At 38.6% G+C, this 23,358-nt stretch overlaps 1 protein-coding gene across 1 annotated transcript; it reads left to right on the top strand.

The window, feature by feature from the left end:
* Positions 1-3,078: 3,078 nt before the first annotated feature.
* LOC126071017 (olfactory receptor 7G2-like) lies at positions 3,079-4,017 on the top strand. The gene has a single exon (XM_049875328.1). It carries the CDS (start codon positions 3,079-3,081, stop codon positions 4,015-4,017), a length of 939 nt encoding a protein of 312 aa, XP_049731285.1.
* The last annotated feature ends 19,341 nt before the right edge of the window (positions 4,018-23,358 follow it).

Below are 23,358 nucleotides of genomic sequence, written 5' to 3'. Positions count from 1 at the left end.
TTTTTTTTTTCTGAGTATACTTTTATTGGTTATTGTTTTTGCGTTATTATTCTTCCTGGCTATATAAATTATGACTTGCATATTCTCTTTGAATGGAATGATTTTTTTCTCTCTCTCTTTTCTCACTGATGGGTTCATTCTTTCTGTCTAGCAGGTTCACACTAGCTCTCACCAATCACCAACACTCAAGTCCTGAATTCTATTTCCTGCCTTTTCCTGTTGGTAATAGTGAGAAAATCACAAATCCAGCCACCAAGACAGGAGGGAGCTTGGTTCAGTTTCTCCCTGAAGGCTTTTAAGAAACTTTCAGTTGATCAAAGTCCGCAGTCATGAGCCAAGCAATGTCCACAATTCCTGTGTTCACTCACACTCCTCAAATCAAGTAGCACCACCTCTGACCTTGGCTTCAAATACCTACTCATTTTCCAGAACATTTAGCCCTTATTACCTGGAAAGAGCAATCATCCAGCTAAAATTTCTTGCTAAGGCCATAAATTTACAAAGCCCCTTGGTGCAGTCTACTTATAATTTTGTGTTTGAATTCTGATTATGGTAACTGGAAAATTTGTCTTGTTTTTGTTGGTTATCATTTTTGCATTGTTTTTCTTCCTGGCTATTAAAATTATGACTGACAGATTCTATTTGAATGGGGAGATTCCAGAAAAATTTACGTTTTTTCTTTTTGAACTCACTGTCTTTTCTTATGTTTTTATTATGTCATATTTTTGAAATGAATGAGGTTAATATGAAGAGTGACAGTATGATGTCATCTTGTCTCAAATTGTTTTCATATAATATGTTGGGAACCCTGCAGATTAACAAACAAAATTCATATGGAAACAATTAATGTGTAGTAAAATAAATTGATAAACACATAAAATATTGAAATCATTAAAGATAAAGTCTTTTAAGTGAATATTCAAATGGAATACCATCTGCATCTATTAAATAATGGTTGTCATCTAACTAAATCTACTGAGAGTATGGATAAACCTGCATAATAGTGCCTAGGCAGTGACATTGCGATTTCTCACACCATTAAAAATCAACAGCCAAGACATCAACCCACATTCCACTAACGTGAAGAAAAATGTACACCAAAATTATTGGGACACACAGGAAAAGTTGATTATGAAATTTTAAAAAGGAAGTAATAGGTCTATCTTCAGTGAACACAGTCAGAATTGATCACAGAGAATAGCTTAAAACATGCTCTATAAATATACAGAATAAAGATTAAGGATCAGGATGCATTCAATGACCCTTAGAAAGTAACAATGCTATATTTTTTTGCATTTTACCGTAGCTTAACTATATTCCTAAATATATATCGTTTGTACCCTCATAAAAAAAATAAAAATTATTATTTTTATTTTTTTTCATACATACATTAAAATCTCACAGCTAAAATTGAATTCAGGCTTTCTAATGCCATTGGTAAGATAGAGATGATTCCAGTTGTACTTAAAAAGACTGCAATGCAATTAGAGAAGTATAGTATATCCATGTGTGCAAGGTATGTAATCTGGAGGTGAGAGAAATAGGTAGAGAGAGGTAAATGGCATGCAGATGGTCCCCCAGGGGCTGAGAATCAGCCATACTGAATTCTACCTTATATTGTCTTGGTCTTTATAGATTTGCAATGTCCTCGGATCAGAATGACAAGAGAAGTGTTTGGTTAATGAGGAGCTTTGGATATTGAGCCCCCAGGGACATAGAGACCTCAAATAGTCTGCCTGTGACCATCTCACTCAACAGTCCCCCTCCAGTCAGGAAGCAGCACACCTGAGACTCCACCCACAGATGATCCTCTTGCCGTGGAGCCTGGCGCCTCCCTTGGTCCCTCTGCCTTTCCTAAGGAAAGCTCTTCCATCTACACCCTCCAACATCCAGGGCAAATGCCAAGCGTCATTTCTCGGTGATGCCAGCCAGGTAACCCGAATCCCTTAGTTAATGTTTGGAAATGAGGACAGCTGTTTTAATACAGGTTCACCCGGGAATGTTGCATGTGACAATAGTATGTGCATGAAAAGATTGGAAACAAGTCACCCCTCATCTCCAACCTGTCTCCCATCTTCCTGACATGTTTTCTTATATCTTTGCACCAATATCAAGGAGTAGACATTCTGCTAGCATCCTCCTCTCTCTCCACAATGGCAACAACAATTTTCCTTCTGAACAGAAATCTGCCCCTTCTCAAGCATGATGACCATTTTACAATTTTCTGACATTTACTAGCATTCTTGTGGTGGTTGAGGAGGTTTTATCAACATCACCTTGTTTTCTCATTCCTGGCTCTTAACACACATCTACATTACAGGTTTCCCTCACTATCCAAAAGTAGAGCGTTCCTATGAAACTTATAAGCTGAAATGGCATGAAGTGAGGAAGATTACCATTAATTTATATGAGAAAAAATTTTCAGCATTCCCAGACCCAAAAACTAACCCACCAAATAATACATATAACCTAAAATAACACTAACATACAATGTTCATGGACACAGTTCAAAGCTGTGGCGTTTTATATTGAGATGCTGAGTGTAGTTCCCAGGGAAGGAGCTTGGCCCTGTGACTTTGGCTGTTCAGGGTATGCACTGCCTCTTTAATGGCTTACCGTAGAACAAACACTGAATGTGAAGAAAACAGATACTAATGTGGATTTTTCATAAAAGTGAAGCTGGATAAAGTGACCTTTCAAAAAGCGGGTGATACTCTTATTTCTGTTACCCAGTTCTGACCTCTGGGGAAACACGTGGTGTCCAAGACAGACTCATCAGGCTGCCTCCTCTGTGTATTTTTCTCTATAAAATTACCAAATATTTTAAATGAACATAGTGTAATTAAAAAAAAAAAAAAAAGACCACCCTTTCATCTCTTTTAAAACAAATAAATATTGACACTCTGCTATATCAGCTCCTGGTCTTTTTTTTTTTTTTAACCAAATAATATGCACACAGACAGCACCACCTTTGTATTCCTGAATTCCACTCCATCCCTCTCCTTCCCATCCCGAGATGCTGCTTGCTGACATTTGATTGTAAGTCACCTCTTCTTTTCCATCAGATTCATCAATAATATGGAACCTAGAAACCAAACAGGAGTTTCAGAATTCCTTCTCCTGGCACTGACAGAGGATCCCAAAGTGCAGCCTCTCCTTTTTAGCCTGCTTTTGTCCATATATCTGGTCACTGTCCTGGGAAACCTGCTCATCATCCTGGCCGTCAGCTCGGACCCCCACCTCCACACCCCCATGTACTTCTTTCTTTCCAATCTCTCCTTTACTGATATCTGTTTCAGCACCACCATGATCCCAAAGATGCTGGTGAACCTCCAAGCACAGAATCAGAGCATCCCTTACGCAGGATGCCTCACCCAGGCCTGCTTTGTCCTGATTTTTGGTAGTTTGGAAAGTTTTCTCCTTTCGGTAATGGCCTATGACCGCTATGTGGCCATTTGTCACCCACTGAGATACACAGCTATCATGAATCCCCACTTCTGCGGCCTGCTGATTCTAGTCTCCTTGCTCGTTAGCATTGTGGATGCCCTGCTCCACAGTCTGATGTTGTTGCGACTGTCCTTCTGCACAGACCTGGAAATTCCTTACTTCTTCTGTGAAGTTTTTCAGGTCATCAAAGTTGCCTGTTCTGAAACCCTCATCAATAACATCATCTTATATTTTGCAGCTAGCATACTGGGTGTTCTTCCTTTCTCTGGAATCATTTTCTCTTATATTCAAATTGTATCTTCCATTCTGAGAATACCTTCAGCAGGTGGAAAGCATAAAGCTTTTTCTACCTGTGCGTCTCACCTTACAGTTGTTTGCTTATTCTATGGGACAGCTTTTGGTGCGTATATAAGTACAACATTTACACACTCTTCCAGGAAGACTGCAGTAGCTTCAATGATGTACACTATGGTAACTCCCATGATGAATCCCTTCACCTACAGCCTGAGAAACAGAGACATGAAGGGAGCCTTGAGGAGAATTATCAGGTGCACACCTGCGTTTCAGTGATTATATTATCTACATTGGGTTTGGATTTCTAGATCTCTAGATTTTTTCATCAAACCACAGATGGCTGCAACAGACTCAGCTGTCATATCCAGACATCATGCTCAGAGATACCAAATAGACTGTCCCCAGACCTATTGTTAACAGAGGACTTATTATTAATAGACCTTTCCATAAAATCAATACAGAAGACATCTACTTCCATCTGATCACTGAGAATAGTATCATATCCATTTCTAACGAAAGTTCTGTTTGGGAGAAAATAATTACTGTGAGAGCTTTAGATTGACAATGTAGAGTATGTTTTCTGTTGGGAAGTTAATTCCTATATCCACTACAAGCACTTAATACATTGCCTGGCACCTAATACTTGATAAAATTTAACTAGGACCACAGTGTTCTATATGTTGCCTTAATATATAAGGCTTATTTTTGCTTGTTCTCACATATTTTCTACTTTCTCCAAAGTTTTTTTTTGGTTTACCATTATTGTAGTATCTATTAGCACGTTTTTCTCATCTTAGTAATTAAGTCAAATGAATAATTGTTGAGTAGGCAGGGTGGAGCTGGTAGTCTGTTTTGGAACCACATTTGCTTTGATCCTTAAAAAACCAAAAACAAAAAAAATATTGATCAGCACGTATATGAGATGTTACTTTTCTCCTTAGTCACCTTATTTTGCAGTTTTTCTTTCTCATCTCTGGTGAGTCCACAGAGGCTAAGTACAATTATTAGAATCATTGAAGTCTTAGGGGATTGGCTGTACTCTTAGGAATCTCATACAAATGTTTGTAATGTATATTTATGAGGAAAAGAATTTTTCTATGGACATGAACTTTATTTTAAGGACGATGTATAGAATGTGAAATAGAATGGGACATAGGGGAAGTTGGCAGGCTTAGGGAGATCACTTTTCCACAACTACAAAGAAGCAGAGCCATCTGTCAGATCGTCTCTGGGTGTTGGGGTGACAACAAAACAAATCTTGTAGGAGAATTAATGATGTGGCTGGAGAGACTTCTGATCACCACTGATAGTTGGCAGAGGGATTGTGTCTAGCACTAAATCAGGAGGTCAGCTCCTCACCAGACACACCAGGTATATTGTAGTGCAAAGTTGTCTCCCTTTATGTTCATAAAACACTTGCAGAGATGAGTCTCCTGAGGCCTTGTTCATACTGTGGGTTTCCATACCTCACCCAAGACCTATTTTGATATCTGGGGAGTCATCTGAAGGATGAACATTCTAAGTAATTACTTCTTTGAGATTCTGATGCATGCCGAAGTTTCAGAAGTACGGCTTTAATATTAGATGATAGAGAATGGGTTTAGAATCTAGAATATGAAAGAATCTGGAAAGTGGAATCTTTTCAATTTTACTTATTATTAAAATATCATATGCGAAGTACTGTATGAAATGTATCAATAGTTCTTAAAGAATAGTAGTATAATGAAAGCTTATATATTTTTTTTTTTTTTTATATACCCATGACCTGGGTTATAAAATAATGACATCACCATATAATTCAATGAATACTCTCCCACTCTTTTGCCCTGTACCCTCCTGGTGGCAAACACTATCTTGAAATCTATATTTATTGCTTTCTCTGAAGTTCTTGTATTTTGTTGAATCTTATTGTTATCGATTTAATTGTGCCTCCTAAAAAGATAGGTTGAAGTCTTAACTCCTGTAAATGTGACTTTGTATGGTAATAAGATCTTTGAAGATATTATGTGTTAACATGAGGTCATACAGTAGTAGGGAACATCCTAAACCAATATGAGTGGTGTCCATATAAAAGAGAAGATATTGAGACAGAGAGTCAAAGAAGGAGGAGGTCATGTGAAGACAAAGGAATAGATGGAGTTTTGCTGGAGCTGCAAGCCAAAGAGTTCATAAGGATACCAGAAATTGGCATAGACAAGAAAGGATCTTCCCTCAGAGATTCGGAGGGTACATAGTCCTGTTGACAGCCTGAATTTGGACTTTTAGCCTCCACAACTTTGAGGCAATATTTTCTTTTCTAATTTTAAGCCTCCCATTTTGTGGTAGTTTGATACTGCAGCCTTGTATAATTCTTATTGTTTTAAGTGATTCTAACTCATAGCGACCCTAAGTGACAGAGTACAATTGTCCCATAGGGTTTTTTAAATTAGTTTTTATTGTGCTTTAAATGAAAGTTTACAAATCAGGTCAGTTCCTCATAAAAAAATTATATACACCTTGCTAAAAAAAAAGACTTCTAATTGCTCTCCCTCTGATGAGATAGCACAGTACTTCCCTCCCCTCTCTCTCCTCGTGTACATTCAGGTAGCTTCTGACTACCTCTACCCTCTCATCTCCCCTCCAGACAGGAGATGCCAACATAGTCTCATGTGTCGACTTGATCCAAGAAGCTTGTTCTTCACCAGTGTCATTTTCCATCCCCTATTCCAGTCCAATCCCTGTCTGAAGAGTTGGCTTTGGGAATGGTGCCTGCCCTGGGGTAACAGAAGGTCTGGGGCCCATGGCCTCCGGGGTTCCTCCAGTCCCAGTATGACCATTAAATCTGGTCTTTTTATGAGAATTTAGGGTCTGCATCCCACTGCTATCCTACTCCCTCAGGGTTTCTCTGTTGAGTTCCCTGTCAGGGCAGTCATCAGTTGTGGCCAGGTACCATCTAGCTGTTCTGGTCTCAGGCTGATGTAGTCTCTGGTTTTTGTGGTCCTTTTTGTCTCAGGCTCATAATTATTTTGTGCCTTTGGTGTTCTTCATTCTTCCGTGTTCCTGGTGGGTTGAGACACATTGATGCATCTTAGATGGCCGCTTGTTAGTGTTTAAGACCACAGAAGCCACTCTCCAAGGTGGGATGCAGAATATTTTCTTAATAGATTTTATTATGCCGATTGACTTAGATGTCCCCTGAAACCATAGCCCTCAAACCCCTGCCCCTGCTATGCTGGCCTTTGAAGTGTTCAGTTTTTTAAGGAAACTTCTTTGTTTTTGGTTTAGTCCATTTGTGTTGACCTCTCCTTTATTGTGTATTGTCTTTCCCTTCACCTAAAATGAAACTTATCCACTATCTAATTAGTGAATGCCCCTCTCCTCCCTCCCGCCCACCTCCCTCTCGTAACTGTCAAAGAGTATTCTCTGCTTAAACTGTTTCTCCAGTTCTTATAATAGTGGTCTTACACAATATTTGTCCTTTTGCAATTGACTGATTTCACTTAGCATAATGCCTTCCAGACTTCTCCATCTTATGAAATGTTTCATGGATTCAACATTGTTCTTAACTGATGCATAGTATTCCATTGTGTGAATATGCGATAGTTTATCCATTCATCCATTGATGGGCACCTCGGTTGCTTCCAACTTTTTGCTATTGTAAACAATGTTGCCATGAATATGGGTGTGCATATATTGCTTCGTGTAAAGGCTCTTATGTCTCTAGGAATTATTCCAAGGAGTGGGCTTGCTGGATCTTTTTTTATGGTAGTTCTATTTCTAGCTTTTTAAGGAAGCGCCAAATCAATTTCCAAAGTGGTTGTACCATTTTACATTCCCACCAGCAGTGTGTAAGTGTTCCAGTCTCTCCACAGCCTCTCCAACATTTACTATTTTGTGTTTTTTGGATTAATGTCAGCCTTGTTGGAGTGAGATGGAATCTCACTGTACTTTTGATTTGCATTTCTCTAATGGCTAATGATTGAGAGCATTTCCTCCTGTATCTGTTAGCTGCCAGAATGTCTTCTTTGATGAAGTGTCTGTTCATATTCTTTGCCCATTTTTTAATTGGGTTATTTGCCTTTTTGTGGTTGATATTTAGCAGAATCATGTAGATTTTAGAGATCAGCCGCTGGTCAGAGATGTCGTAGCCAAAAAGTTTTTCCCAGTCTGTAGGTAGTCTCTTTGCTCTTTTGGCAAAGTCTTTGGATGAGCATAGGTGCTTGAATTTTTAGGAGCTCCCGGTTATCTGGTTTCTCTTTGGCATTTTTAGTAATGTTTTGTGTTCTGTTTATGCCATGTATTAGGCTCCTACCATTGTCCCTATTTTTTCTTCCATGATCTTTATCGTTTTAGACTTTATGTTTAGGTCTTTGATTTATTTTGAGTTAGTTTTTGTGCATGGTGTGAGGTATGGGTCTTGTTTCATTTTTTTGCAGATAGATATCCAGTTATGCCAGCGCCACTTGTTAAAAAGACCGTCTTTTCCCCGATTAACTAATACTGGATCTTTGTCAAATATCAGCTGCTCATATGTGGATGGATTTATGTCTGGATTCTCAATTCTTTTCCATTGGTCTATGTGTCTGTAGTTTTACCAGTACCAGGCTGTTTTGACTCCTGTGGGTGTATTATATGTTCTAAAATCAGGTAGAGTGAGGCCTCCCACTTTGTTCTTCTTTTTCAGTAATGCTTTAATTATCCGGGGCTTCTTTCCCTTCCAAATGAAGTTGGTGATTTGTTTCTCCATGTCATTAAAAAATGTCATTGGAATTTGAATTGGAATCGCATTGTATGTATAGATGGCTTTTGGTAGAAGAGACATTTTTACAATGTTAGGTCTTCCTATCCATGACCAAGGTATGTTTTTCCACTTATGTAGGTCTCTTTTGGTTTTTTGCAGAACTGTATTGTATTGTAGTTTTCTTTGTAGAGGTCTTTTACGTCTCTGGTTAGATTTATTCCTAAGTACTTTATCTTCTTGGTGGCTACTGTAAATGGTATTGATTTGGTGATTTCCTCTTTGATATTCTTTTTGTTGGTGTAGAGGAATCCAACTGATTTTTGTATGTTTATCTTGTAACCTGATACTCTGCTGAACTCTTCTATTAGTTTCAGTAGTTTTTTTTTTTTTTTTTTGCGGATTCTTTAGGGTTTTCTGTGTATAAGATCATGTAATCTGCAAATAGAGATATTTTTACTTCTTCCTTACCAATCTGGATGCCCTTTATTTCTTTATCCACCCTAATTGCTCTGGCTAGGACCTCCAGCACAATGCTGAATAAGAGTGGTGTTAAGTGGCATACTTGTCTGGTTCCTGTTCTCAAGAGGAACACTTTCAGAAGCTCTCCATTAAGAATGATGTTGGCTGTTGGCTTTGCATGTTGTTCTTGTTGCTAGGTGCCAGTGAGTTGGTTCCAACTCATAGCGACCCTATGCACAACAGAACGAAACACTGCCCGGTCCTGCACAAGCCTTACAATTGTTGTTATGCTTGAGCTCATTGTTGCAGCCACTGCGTCAATCCACCTGATTGAGGGTATTCCTCTTTTCCGCTGACCCTGTACTCTGCCAAGCATGATGTCCTTCTCCAGGGATTGATCCATTCTGACAACGTGTCTAGAGTATGTAAGACACGGTCTCACCATCCTTGCCTCTAAGGAGCATTCTGGTTGTACTTCTTCCAAGACAGATTTGTTTGTTCTGTTGGCAGTCCATGGTATATTCAATATTCTTCGCCAACACCACAATTCAAAGCCATCAACTCTTCTTTAGTCTTCCTTATTCATTGTCCAGCTTTCACATGCATATGATGTAATTGAAAATACCATGGTTTGGGTCTGGAACACCTTAATCTTCAGGGTGACATCTTTGCTCTTCAACACTTTGAAGTCCTTTGCAGCAGATTTACCCTATGCAATACGTCTTTTGATTTATTGACTGCTGCTTCCATGGCTGTTGATTGTGGATCCAAGGAAAATGAAATCCTTGACAACTTCAATCTTTTTTTTGTTTATCATGAGGTTGCTCATTGGTCCAGTTCTGAGGATTTTTGTTTTCTTTATGCTGAGGCATAATGACTTTGTATAAATGCCCTTTATTATGTTGAGGAATTTTCCTTCTATTCTTATTTTGCTGAGAGTTTTTGTCATGAATGGATGTTGGACTTTGTCAAATGCCTTTTCTGCATCAATTGAGAAAATTGGGTGGTTCTTGTCTTCTGTTTTATTTATACGGTGGATTACAGTAATTGTTTTTGTAATATTGAGCCATCCTTGCATAAATGGTATAAATCCCACTTGGTCATAGTGAATTTTTTTTTGATATGTTGTTGAATTCTATTGGCTAGAATTTTGTTGAGGATTTTTCCATCTATGTTCATGAGGGATATAGGTCTGTAATTTTCTTTTTTTGTGGTGTCTTTAGCTGGTTTTGGTATCAGGGATATGCTGGCTTCATAGAATAAGTTAGGGAGTATTCCATCCTTTTCTATGCTTTTAAATACCTTTTGTAGTAGTGGTGCTAACTTTTTTCTGAAAGTTTAGTAGAACTCTGCAGTGAAGCTGTCATGGCCAGGGCTTTTTTTTGTTGTTGCTGTTGGGAGTTTTTGGATCACCTTTTCAATCTCTTCTTTTTTTATGGGTCTATTTAGTTGTTCTACCTCTGTTTGTGTCAGTTTAGGTAGGTAGTGTGTTTCTAGGAATTCATCCATTTCTTCTAGGTTTTCACATTTGTTATGGTACAATTTTTCATAGTAATCTGACATGATTCTTTTGATTCCAGTTGGGTCTGTTATGATAGGGCCCATCTCATTTTTTAATCTGGTTATTTGTTTCCTTTCCTGTATTTCTTTAGTCAGTCTGGCCAATGGTTTATCAATTTTGTTAATTTTTTCAAAGAACCGGCTTTTTTTTTTTGTCTTGTTAACTCTTTTAATTGTTTTTCTGTTTTCTAATTCATTTAATTCTGCTCTAATTTTTATTATTTGTTTTCTTCTGGTGCCTGGCTGTTTCTTTTGTTGCTTTCTTTCTATTTGTTCAAGTTGTAGGGACAGTTATTTGATTTTGGTTCTTTCTTCTTTTTGTATGTGTGCATTTATTGATATAAATTGACCTCTGAGCACTGCTTTCTCTGTGTCCCAAAGGTTCCGATAGGAAGTGTTTTCATTCTCATTGGATTCTATGAATTTCTTTATTCCCTTCTTAATGTTTTCTATAACCCAGTCTTTTTTGAGCAGGGTATTGTTGAGTTTTCAAGTATTTGGTTTCTTTTCCCTGGTTTTTCTGTTATTGATTTCTGCTTTTATGGCCTTATGGTCTGAGCTATTACCCGGTATATGAGCATATGAGTCCATTCACTATTCTTGAATAGAATCAGCTCAGGTGTCCTGATAGTGGGTCACCTAGTGTGTGGTGTAGGCTCTCACCTACTATCTTAGAGGAGTAGTTGTGATGGTTGTATGCACCAGTTTGTAGTAGCAGCAAGGGGTCACACACTCCAAGGAGGGCAGGGTGCTGACAGCCTTCCCCCAAGTGCCAGTGAGGAAGGAGCCTCTATGTTCTCTAGAGCACTGTGGTGGGTGGGGTGTACAGCTGTACCTTAGGCACCCAATGCTTGTACCTCTAAAGATTGGTAGGTGTCACTATCCTCAGACCCCTTTAGCAGGTGGCTATGTGGTGTGGATGGAGTCTCAGCCCTCAGTTCCCTGCTGTGGATCAGTGAGGGCTCTGTTTAATAGGTAGAGCCATATTAGACCTCCAAAACTTGTCTTTCCACTTCTAAGCTACAATAATTACAGTCAGATCGCTAAAAGAATTGCTTTTGTATTAAAATAGCCACCTGGTTCCGTATAGGAGTGATAGCCAAAAACTGTGTCTCTTATGCCTGGATGGAGCTGGTTCTGTACTGTTACTCCAGTTTAGAGAACTCAGGAAAGGATTTTTTCCCCGATTGTTAATTGCTGCTTTTCCCAGGCCAGGAGAATGGGTTAGAAAGAAAAAAAAAAATCCCGCAGAGCACTTCACTCTCTGGCTCAGGGAATTCCAATGTTAATGAAGCCAGCTGGGGCAGGGAGGGGAGGGATCAGATAGATTGGAGAGAGTAGCCTGGTAAAGTAGACAAAGTCACTTTTGTTATTTGGTGAGGACTGTTTTATCTGACATTCCAGAGGGGTGTGTAGACTGTGTGTGCTGGCTGGGTCCTGCTGAGATTGCCCCAGGGGGTTAGGGCTGCCTCCCGTGCTTGCCTTGACTCAGGAAGCCACAGTCAGCCTCACCACTCTGGCCCCAAAGCTCCGCAAGGGCTCAGGTCTGGGGCGTGGCTAGCGAGGCTCTGGAACTGGTCGCTGCTTCAGCATGAGATTCTCGCTCCCCTGTCACTCAGATCAATTCCTTAGTTCTGTATTTGATGGTCACAATTCATAGATTGTCATGTATGTAATCGATTCACTTGTTTTTTCAAGCCTTTGTTACCAGAAGGATCAGCAGAAGCTTCTGCCTAGTCAGCCATCTTGGTCCCACCCCCATAGGGCTTTATTGGCTGTAATCCTTACAGAAACAAATCACCATGTCTTCCTGTCACAAGGCTTTTGGGTGGTTTCAAACCACCATCCTTTTGGCTAGAAGCCAAGTGTTTAATCATTGAGCCACCAGGACTCCTTTGGCACACCTATGGAATTGCCACTAATTAATTGTACTTGCTCTACAAAACTGGCCATATGATTCAAGATAGTTGTTTTATCACTCCTGGGTGTATTCCTGTCTAATTTATCAATTTCACTATTTTTAAACTTATTAATAGTGAAATTTCAATGAATGAATTACGTATCCTGATTGTGCTTTTGAAATTCAATCATGTTGCTGTGTGTAATTGTAATTTATTTGTTTCCAATGCTGTATATTTTTCCATTGTGTATGGTGACATTACAAAATATGTATTCCTTCTGATGTTGATGGAAATTTTGGTAGCTAATTTTTTTTAATTTGCTATTAGGAATAAATCTGTTTGAATATATTCTTATATGTCTCTTGGTGGAAACTGGAGTGAATTTCATACCTGGGGTGGAATTTTGGGGTGTGGGGAAGTACCTACTCTGCTTTGAGAACTTCCAAAGAGTTTTCTTCAGTGAATGAACCAATATAAACGTCCGTAAGAAGTTCCTGATGAGCCATATCATTGCTGATACATTTTCCCTTATTCTATTTAGTGGATGTGAAAATTATTTCATTTAGATTATTTCATGGCATTTCTTTTATTGATGAAGCCAAGCATCTTCTCACATATTTAAGAGCCATTTATTTTTCCTCTTGAGGAAATTTCCTTTCTGGCATTTCTATTGAGTTGTTTATCCTTTTCTTACTAATTCATACCAATTCTTTATACAACCAGTAAGTAAACCTTTGTCAGTTATATGCACAGCTATTTCTTCTTTGGATGAATGGATTTTTTTTTTTTTTTTTTTTTGCATATGAACATAGGTGCTTAGTTTTAGTATAGTTTTATTCCTCCCAATTTTCCTTAATGGATTGTGCTCAACAGATCTCATTTTTGAAACTACTAATTACCTTAGTCTAAAGAATTTATAATTTTTCTTTTACTTTTGAAGCCTGGACCCACCTGTAATTTATTTTTGCCTTTCCTATGATGCAGGAATTCAAATTCATTTTTATGTTGCAGAATCTTTTATTAAATAATCCATCCATTCACTGTAATGGCACTTCTGCGATAAATAAAGTGTCCCTTTATGTGCTGGTCTTTTTATGGACTGTCTCTTTATCAATAAGTTCTTTGTATCTATCCATGTACTCCAATTGCAGTTCTTAATTATTTTAACCTAACAGTCAGCTAAGAATACATTTGTTGTCATAACAATTTCCAACCTCATTCAGTTAGAACCACAGACGTATCACAGGTTGAATGCTTTCCCGATAATTTGCAATTTACCACAAAAATCTTGACAGCAAAGAGCCATAATTTCAACTTACGGTGTGTAATGTGGAAAAAATAAATATACTGAAGCTAGTAGTCTGGAATTAGGAAAAGTTGGAAAGCAAATGTCTGTTACATACTCAGTCCATTTTGATTACAAACACTGTATTAGAAAGTGCTGAATACTTTTTCAGAAAAGACATCAACATTCAATGAACCACATTTAGAATTAGCTTTTAGAATCTGTATTTTTAGGGTACATTTGCTATACTATCACTTGTATTCATACAAGATATATATCAACAAAATAAACGATCTTTTAAGCCTAAACATGGTATCAGCCTTCTTGATATTGTTATTAGAATAGGGGTGCCTTCAAATATGCTTAAAGAAAGAAGACTAGAATTCATTAACAGAAGGGAGGTTTGTCCACATGTGCCAAGGGCCTGAAAAGGGTGTGAGCAGGAAGAATTGGGGGGAGAGGATGACATATTCCTGGTGTGTGTATGGGAATTATCCAATGTAAAGTGCTTCCTTCTTTGAGCCTTGTTCCTTAAGGATTTGGAATACTCTAAGATCAGAATGGAGCCCTGGTTGCACAGTGAGTAAGAGCTATGTCTGCTAACCAAAAGGTCCACAGTTTGAATCCACCAGTCGCTCCTTGGGAACCCTATAGGGCCATTCTACTTTGTCCTATAGGGTTGCTATGAGGTGGAATGGACTAGGTGGCAATGGGTTTGGTTTGGTTTTGGAAGATCAGAATGATAGCAAAAAACATTTACTAATGAGGAACTTTGGCTATGGAATGCTCAAGGGCCATAAAGACTGCAAAGAGTACACCTTTGACAACACATTCAACAGCCCTTTCAAGGTCCATGGACTGTGCACCTGAGCCCTGAGACAGTCCATATAAAGACCAGCACATAAAGGGATGCTTTATTTATTGTGGAAGCGCCATTACAGTAAATGGATGATTTAATAAAAGATTCTGCAACATAAAAATGAACTTGAATTCTTGCATCATAGGAAAGGCAAGCACCTGTGCACATTTCTCATCCTTGTAAAACCCATAATTATTTTTTTTTAATTTTACCACGGTAAAATATATATAACAAAATATTTGCCATTTAAACCGTTCTTAAGTATGCTGTTGTTATTGTTAGGTGCTGTCAAATCAGTTCCAACTCATGCTGACCCTTTGTACAACAGAACAAATCACTGCTGAGCCACCCTCACAACTGTTGCTATGTTTGAGTCCATTATTTCAGCAACTGTATCAATCCATCTCTTGAGGGTCTTTTTCCTTTTTTTGCCTACATTAAGTATGATGTCTTTCTCCAGGGACTGATTCCTCCTTATAACATGTCCGAAGTATGTGAGATGTAATCTTGTCATCTTTGCTTCTAAGGAGCATTCTGGTTGTACTTCTTTCAAGACAGATTTGTTCGTAGCCCATGGTATATTCAATATTCATCACCAACACGACAATTCAAAAGTGTTAATTCTTCTTAGGTTTTCCTTCTTCATTGTCCAGCTTTCCCATGCATATGGGCAACTGCAAACTCCATAGCTTGGGTCAAACTCACCTTGGTCTTCAAGATGCCTGTGTTAGCCATCTAGTGCTGCAATAATAGAAATATGACAAGTGGATGACTTTAACAAAGAGAAATTTACTTTCTCAGTCTAGCAGGCTGGAAGTCCAAATTCAGAGCATGAGGTCCAGGGGAAAGCTTTCTCTGTCAGTTCTGGAGGAAGGTCCTTTTCCTCAATCTTCCTCTGGTCAAGGAGTTTCTCAGGCATAGGCAGGGGCCCCATGTCCAAAAGACACACTCTGCTCCTGGTGCTGCTTTCTTGGTGGTATGAGGTCCCCCTGTCTCTCTGCTTGCTTTTATCTTGTATATCTCAAGAGATTGCCTCAGGACACAATCTAATCTTGTAGGTTGAATCCTGCCTCACTAACACAACTGATGCCCATCCTCCCTCATTAATATCATAGAGGTAGAATTTACAACATATAGGAAGATCACACGATACTGGGAACCATAACTCAGTCCAACTGATGCACACATTTTGGGGGGGACATAATTTCATCTTTGACAATGACATCTTTGCTTTTCCACACTTCGAAGAGGTCTTTTGCAGCAGATTTGCCTAATACAATGCATCTTTTGATTCCTCGACTTCTGCTTCCATGGGCATTGATTGTGAATCTAGGTGCGATGAAATCCTTGACAACTTCGATCTTTTCTCTGTTTATCATCATGTTGCTTATTGGTCCGGTTGTAAGGATTTTTGTTTTCTGTATGTTGAGGTGTACTCCATATTGAAGGATGTGGTCTTTGATCTTCATCAGTAAGTACTTCAAGCCCTCTTCACTTTCAGCAAGCAAGGTTGTGTCATCTGCATAACGCAGTTTGTTAATGAGTCTTCTTCCAATCCTGATGCCCCATTTCTCTTCTTATAGTCCAGCTTCTTGGGTTACTTGCTCAGCATACAGATTGAATTGGTGTGGTGAAAGAATACAATCCTGGCACACACCTTTCCTGCCTTTAAGTCACACAGTATCCCCTTGTTCAGTAACAATAGTTGTATGCATCTAGTTGTGAAACCGTCAGCACTATCCATTTCATAATGGTTTTCATCACCACAAATAGAAACCACATATTGTTTATTCATTCATTTGTGGATTGACACTTGGGTTGTTTACACATTTTGGCTATTGTGAGAAATACTGCAATCAAAGTTGTTGTAAAGCAACAAGAGTCCCTGCCTATAAGTCTTTTGGATATATATGTGGGAGTAGAATTGCTGGGTCGTTTTTTATTTATTTATTTATTTTTTATGGTAATTCTAGGTTTAACTTTTTGAAGAAACACTAAAGTGTTTTCCAAAATGCTGCACCATTTTACATTCCCACCAGCAACGAATGAGCATTCCAATTTCTCCACATCTTCATCAGTACTTGTTAATTTCCAAATTTCTGATAATAGCCATCCGGGTGGATGTGAGTGGGTATCTGATTGTGGTTTTGATTTGTATTTCCCTTAGAACTATCGATGTTCAGCATCTTTCTATGTGCTTGCTGGCCATATGTGTATCTTCTTTGGAGAAATATCTATTCAAGTCCTTAGCTCATTTTCAAATTTGGTTGTGTTTTTTCATTGAGTTGTAGGAATTCTTTCAGTATTCTGGACATGATTCTCTTATCAGATACATGGTACCCAAACACTTCCTTCCATTTTGTAGGTTGTCCCTTCCTCTCCTTGATAAGGTGCTTTGAATCACAAAAGCTTTAAATTTATTTTTAATCTTAATAACATTTTTATTAAAATATAGTTCATGTACCACAAAGTTCGTCCTTTTAAAATGTACAATTTAGTGATTTTTAGTACGCTCACAAAGTTGTTCATTGATCATCATTATCTAATTCCAAAACATTCTCATCACCCAAAGAAATGAAACCCCATACCCACTGGCAGTCACTGCACATTCCTCTGATCACCCATCACCTGGAAACCACTAATCCTATTTCTCTCTATGGCTTTGACCATTCTGGATATTTCTTATACATGAAATCATAGGATATATGCCTTTTTTTTAGTCTGGTTTCCTTCATTTAGTGTAATGTTTTCAAGGTTCATCCATGTTGGAGAATGTATCATAACTTCATTCCTTTTTTGGCTGAATAATATTTCATTATATAACTATACCACATTTTGGTTATTAATTTATGGGTTGATAGACATTTCAGTTTTCTCTGTATATTGCTTTTGTGACTAATGCTGCTATAAACATTTGAGTACAAGTTTTTGTGTAGACATAGATGGTCAATTATTTTGAGTATATACCTAGGAGCGGAATTGCTGAGCTATAAAGTAACACTGTATTTAATATTTTGAGGAATTGCCAACTGTTTTACAAAGTGGCTGAATGACTTTACGTTCCCACCCGCAGTGTATGAGGGTTTCAATTTCTCTGTACCTTTCCAACACTTATTATTATCTGTATATATAGCAGGATTCAATGAGCAAAATACTAAATGATGCAGGAAGCATCAAAAGAAGATAGAAGGAATACAGAGTCACTGTACCAAGAAAGAATTGGTCAATGTTCAACCACTTCAGGAGGTAGCGTATGATCAAGTACCGATGGTTTGAAGGAAGAGGTCCAAGCTGCTCTGAGAGTATTGGCTGGCAAAAAGCAAGGCTCCAGGAATTGATGGGATACCAACTGAGATGTTTCAACAAACGGATGCAGCACTGAAGTGCTCACTCATCTATGCCCATAAATTTGAAAGGCAGCTATCTGGCCAACCTACTGGAAGAGATCCATATTTTGTATTGTGCAAATTATCAAACAATATCATTAATATACTCATGTAAAATTTTGCTGAAGATCATTCCAAAGTGGTTGCAGCAGTGCACCAACAGGGAACCACCAGAAATTCAAGCCAGATTCAGAAAAGGGCATTGAACAAGGGATATCATTGCTCATGTCAGATGGATCATGGTTGAAAGCAGAGCATACCAAAAAGATGTTTACTTGTGTTTTCTTGACTATGCAAAGGCATTCGACTGTGTGGATCATAATAAATTATGAATAACATTGTGAGAAATGGGAATTCCAGAACACTTAATTGTGCTTATCAGGAACCTGTACTTATATCAATAGGCAGTCTTTTGAACAGAGCAAGGGGACACTGTGTGATTTAAAATCAGAAAAGGCGTGTGTCAGGGTTGTATCTTTCACCATACTTATTCAATCTGTATGCTGAGGAAATAATCCAAGAAGCTAGACTATATGAAGAAGAACATGACATCAGAATTCGAGAAAGACTCAATAACAACCTGTGCTATGCAGATAACACAACCTTCCTTGCTGAACGTGAAGAGGACTTGAAGTACCTACATACTGACAAAGATCAATGACCACAGCCTTCAGTATGAATTACACCTCAACATTAAGAAAATAAAAATCCTCGGAATTGGACCAATAAGCAACATCATGATAAATGAAGAAAAGGTTGAAGTCAAGAATTTCATTTCACTTGGGTTTAGATAAACACCCATAGAAGCTGCAGTCAAGAAAACAAAGGACGCATTGCGTTGGTCAAATCTACTGCAAAAGACTTCTTTAAAGTGTTAAAGAGCAAAGACGTCACCTTGAAGACTAAGGTACATCTGATCCAAGCCACGGTATTTTCAATCATCACATATGCATTTGAAAGCTGGACTATGAGTAAAGAAGACAGAAGAAGAATTGAAGCCTTTGAATTGTGGTTTTGGTGAGGAATATTGAATATACCGTGGACTGCCAAAAGAACAAACAAATCTTTCGTGGAAGAAGTACAACCAGGATGCTCCTTAGAAGCAAGGGTGGCTAGTCTCTGTCTTATATACTTTGGCCGTGTTATCAAGAGGGATCAGTCTCTGGAGAAGGAAATAATGCTTGGTAAAGTAGAAGGTCAGTAAAAAGAGAAAGGCCCTCAATGAGATGGACTGACACAGTTGCTGCAAGCATGGGCTCAAGCATAACAAGGATTGAGAGGATGGCACAGGACCAGGCAGTGTTTCATTCTGTTGTACATAGGGTCGCTATGAGTTGGAACTGACTTGATGGCACTTAACCACAAAAACAACATTGAATTTGAGAAAAGTTAGTAGCAAAATTCTAAAAACTGAGTAAAATGTCTGTTACACGCTAAGTCCAAATTAATTGCAGAGAATATATTAGAAACCTGAGTATAATATGCAGAAACAGGATCAACCTTCAGTGAGCCATATGTAGAACTGGCTCTTACAGCTGGAATTTTTTAGAGTTGAAGTTGATAAAGTTGAACTGATAAATACTATCACTTGTCTTTTTAAAAGTTATATATATATATATATATATATATATATATATACACAACCATATAAATAAACTACATTTTTGAGCCTAAACATGATGTCAGTCTCCCTGATATTTTTGTTGGAAGGAGAATGCCTTTGAATATATCTTAAAAAAAGAAGACTAGAATCTAATTGCATGAGTGTTCTGTGTCCATGTGTACATGGTACTTGCAATGGATGTGAGCAGAAAGACTTCTTTTTCTGAGCCTTGCCCCTTAGGGATTTTCATTGCCCTGAGATTGGAATGACAACAGAAGAGTTTGACTAATAAGGAGCTTTGGGTATTGAAGCCTCAAGGGTCACAGAGACTACAAATAGTCTGTTATGATCACACACTCAACAGCCTTGCTCAGGTCAGTAGGCAGCACAACTAAGAAGAAAAGATCATCATTTGTACACAGAAACCTGGTCTTTCTGTCTTTCTGTGCTCCCTGAGTACAGCACTTCCTTTTTTATAATTCAGTCTCCAAGGGGAACTTAATGCCACCCCTTAGTGCTAGCACCAAAGTAATCAGAAGTTCCCTAGTTTCTGTTTTGCAAATAGGGAGAGATCTTTGTCTAACTGTCCATCTGGGGGCAAATGTGAGGAAAGTACTTGCAGAAGATGAGAAAAGCAGAGTCAGCTTTGAGATTCCTGCCAAATTATTGATCCTTTTGCCATGTTTCCCTGAACCTTTGCACCAATACTTCAATAGCTCTCATTCTGCTAGTATCCTACTCTGACCCTAAAATTCCAGGGGCTTTTCCCATCTAAACACAAACTTACCCTTGCTTGATTTTGATGAATGTTCTAGATTTTTCCAAAATTTCCCTTAATATTGTTTTGAGAAGCAGGGGTGTATGGTGACCTTCTCCTTACATTTTTATACATGATTCTTAATACTACTTTGTAGGGAAGATCATTGGCCTTTACTCTGCTACTTGTTCATAAGAACTCTGTGGGAGGAGGTGGAAAACCAGGCAGAACCCACAGGCTAAATCAGCCATTTACCTCTTTCCATTTATTAATCAATGAAGTATTTTAACAGGCATAAGTTTTTTTTAAAGCACAGAAGAACAGGGGAAATACCCATGCATTTATGTTTCCAGAATTAATAAATTTTGATATTTTGCCATAACAACTACCTTCTTAAATTAACACAATAGTATGCATAAAGGTTATTAATTGATGTTTGCAGCTGTTTCTTCTCATTTTAAGTCATGCCACATCAGCAAATGAAGGTCCTGAAACCTTTACTCCATCCACATCATTAAGGTTGACTCTACTTTGAAGAGGCAGCTCTTCCCCAGTCATCTTTTGAGTGCCTTCCAATCTGGGGGGCTCAACTTTCAGCACTATATCAGACAATGTTCTGCTGCTATTCATAAGGTTTTCACTAGCTAATGTTTTCAGAAGTAGACTGCCAGGTCCTTCTTCCTAGTCTGTCTTAGTCTGGAAGCTGAGCTGAAACCTGTCCTCCATGGGTGACCCTGCTCGTATCTGAATACCGGTGGGATAGCTTCAAGCATCACAGCAACATGCAAGTCCCCACAGTATGACAAACTGGCAGACACGTTCTTGCTTGCTGAAAGTGAAGAGGACTTCAAGCACTCACTAAAGAAGATCAAAGACCACAGCCTTCAGTAAGGGTTACACCTCAACATAAAGAAAACAAAAGTCCTCACAACTGGACCAATGAACAACATCATGATAAATGGAGAAAAGATTGAAGCTGTCAAGGATTTCGTTTTACCTGGATCCACAATCAACAGCCATGGAAGCAGCAGTCAAGAAATAAAAAGATGCATTGCATTGGGTAAACCTGCTGCAAAGGACCTCTTCAAAGTGTTGAAGAGCAAAGATGTCACTTTGAAGACTAAAGTGTGCCTGACCCAAGCCATGGTGTTTTCAATCATCTCATATGCATGTGAAAGCTGGACAATGAATAAGGAAGACCGAAGAAGAATTGACAACTTTAAATTGTGGTGTTGGTGAAGAATATTGAATATACCATGGACTGCCAAAAAAAGAACAAATCTTAGAAGAAGTACAGCCAGAATGCTCCTTAGAAGCAAGGATGGCGAGACTGCGGCTTACATACTTTGGGCATGTTGTCAGGAGGGATCAGTCTCTGGAGAAGGACATCATGCTTGGCAGAGTACACGGTCAGTGGAAAACAGGAAGACCCTCAACGAGGTGGATTGACACGGTGGCTACAACAACGAGCTCAAGCATAACAACGATTGTAAGGATGGCTCAGGACCAGGGAGTGTTTCGTTCTGTTGTGCATATAGTTGCTATGAGTCGGAACCGATTTGATGGCACCGAGCAACAACAACATGCATAAAGAAGACACATTCTTTTTGTTCCTGTCCATTCTCCCCCTTTGCTTCCCAGAGGCAATTACAGTCTTGAATTTTGTGAGTCCCTAGGCATTAGGGTATTCAATAATTAAAATTTGAAGAATGTGGTAGTGGAAGAGAGAGGAGAATTGAGAGAAAAAAAGTGAAAGAGGAAGGGAAGAATGAAGGAGAGGAGAAAGAGAAATAAAGTGAATATAGAGGAAGATTTGTAATATTCATTTTGTTCATAGTTTTGACGTGAGAATGGCTGTAAAATGAGGGGTTCTTGTATGTCTAACATGTGTCTCATCACGTCTATTTTTCCCATTGTACTCATCAACAACATGGAATCAGAAAACCAAATATGTGAAAACCAACCAGGGCGCCTCCCTTTCGTCCTCTCAGAGAATCCAGCACTGCTGCCCCTCCTCTTTAGGCTGGTCCTATCCAAGTATCTGATCAAACAACTCGGGAACATGATCTTCATCCTGTACTTCAAGTTGAATCCTACCTCTGCTCCATAGTAGCTGTCTGACCTTTGACAGTTTGTTTCCAAGCTAAGTTTCATCATCTGTAAAGTTGGCATAAATATATTAGTTCCCGTGTTGGGGAAGGTTTGAGATACCTCAACTTTATCAGTGACACAAGCAGGGTCAAACGTTAAAAACAATCTTCACTCCTAACAATGGTTTCAGAGACAGGGTAGGTCCAGGTACAGAACTACGGTGTTGCATTTTCAGTCTTCATGTGTTGATTTCTTTCTAAGGTTGTTGTTCTTATGGTCACCAAAGTTTGCAACAATACATAGGTCAGTTCAGAAACAATAATAGGAACGGAAAACTGTCTGCCTCTATTTGGACTCTTTGTAATAGAAAGATAACCTTCCCAAGAAATCATTTAGAAGACAGCCCATATTATTAGCCTGGTATGGGACATATGCCCCTTCCAAAACTAATTACTAGCAAGAGAAATTTCATTACCATGGGAGGCTTAGGCTAATTCTCTTATTAGGAAAGTCTGATGTGGAGTCAATCACCAAAATGACTACGAGTGTTTGATGTCAGTTTGTATTACTGTGGTGGCTTGCACATTGCTATAATGCTGGAAGCCATGCCACTAGTATTTCAAATACCAGCAGGGTCACCCACTGTAGACAAGTTTCAGTGGAACTTCCAGACTAAGACAAACTAGGAAGAAAGGCCTAGCAATCTACTTCTAGAAATCAGCCAGTGAAAACTCAATGGAGAACAGAATATTGAGCTGAGTCTTTAACTCACTTACTTTAGATGCATCATCAGAAGGGATCAATCACTAGAAAGATATAATGCTTGATAAAGTTAAAGGACAGCAAAGGCCTGGGAAACCTTCAAGGAGATGGATTTACAATGGCCACTACAATGAATTCAAACATACCAAAAATTACGAAGATGGCAAAAGACTGGGAAGGGTTTTATTTGGTTATACATGGCATCCAATTAGTTGGTGCTTTTTTTTTTTTTAA

Source organism: Elephas maximus, chromosome 3 (assembly GCF_024166365.1).
Source record: "Elephas maximus indicus isolate mEleMax1 chromosome 3, mEleMax1 primary haplotype, whole genome shotgun sequence".
Classification (NCBI taxonomy): Eukaryota; Metazoa; Chordata; class Mammalia; order Proboscidea; family Elephantidae; genus Elephas; species Elephas maximus.
This window is presented reverse-complemented; position numbering and strand designations above follow the sequence as displayed.

Bases quoted from the DNA above. Each gene is read 5' to 3' on its own strand.
- LOC126071017 (XM_049875328.1), top strand. From the start codon at position 3,079: ATGGAACCTAGAAACCAAACAGGAGTTTCAGAATTCCTTCTCCTGGCA.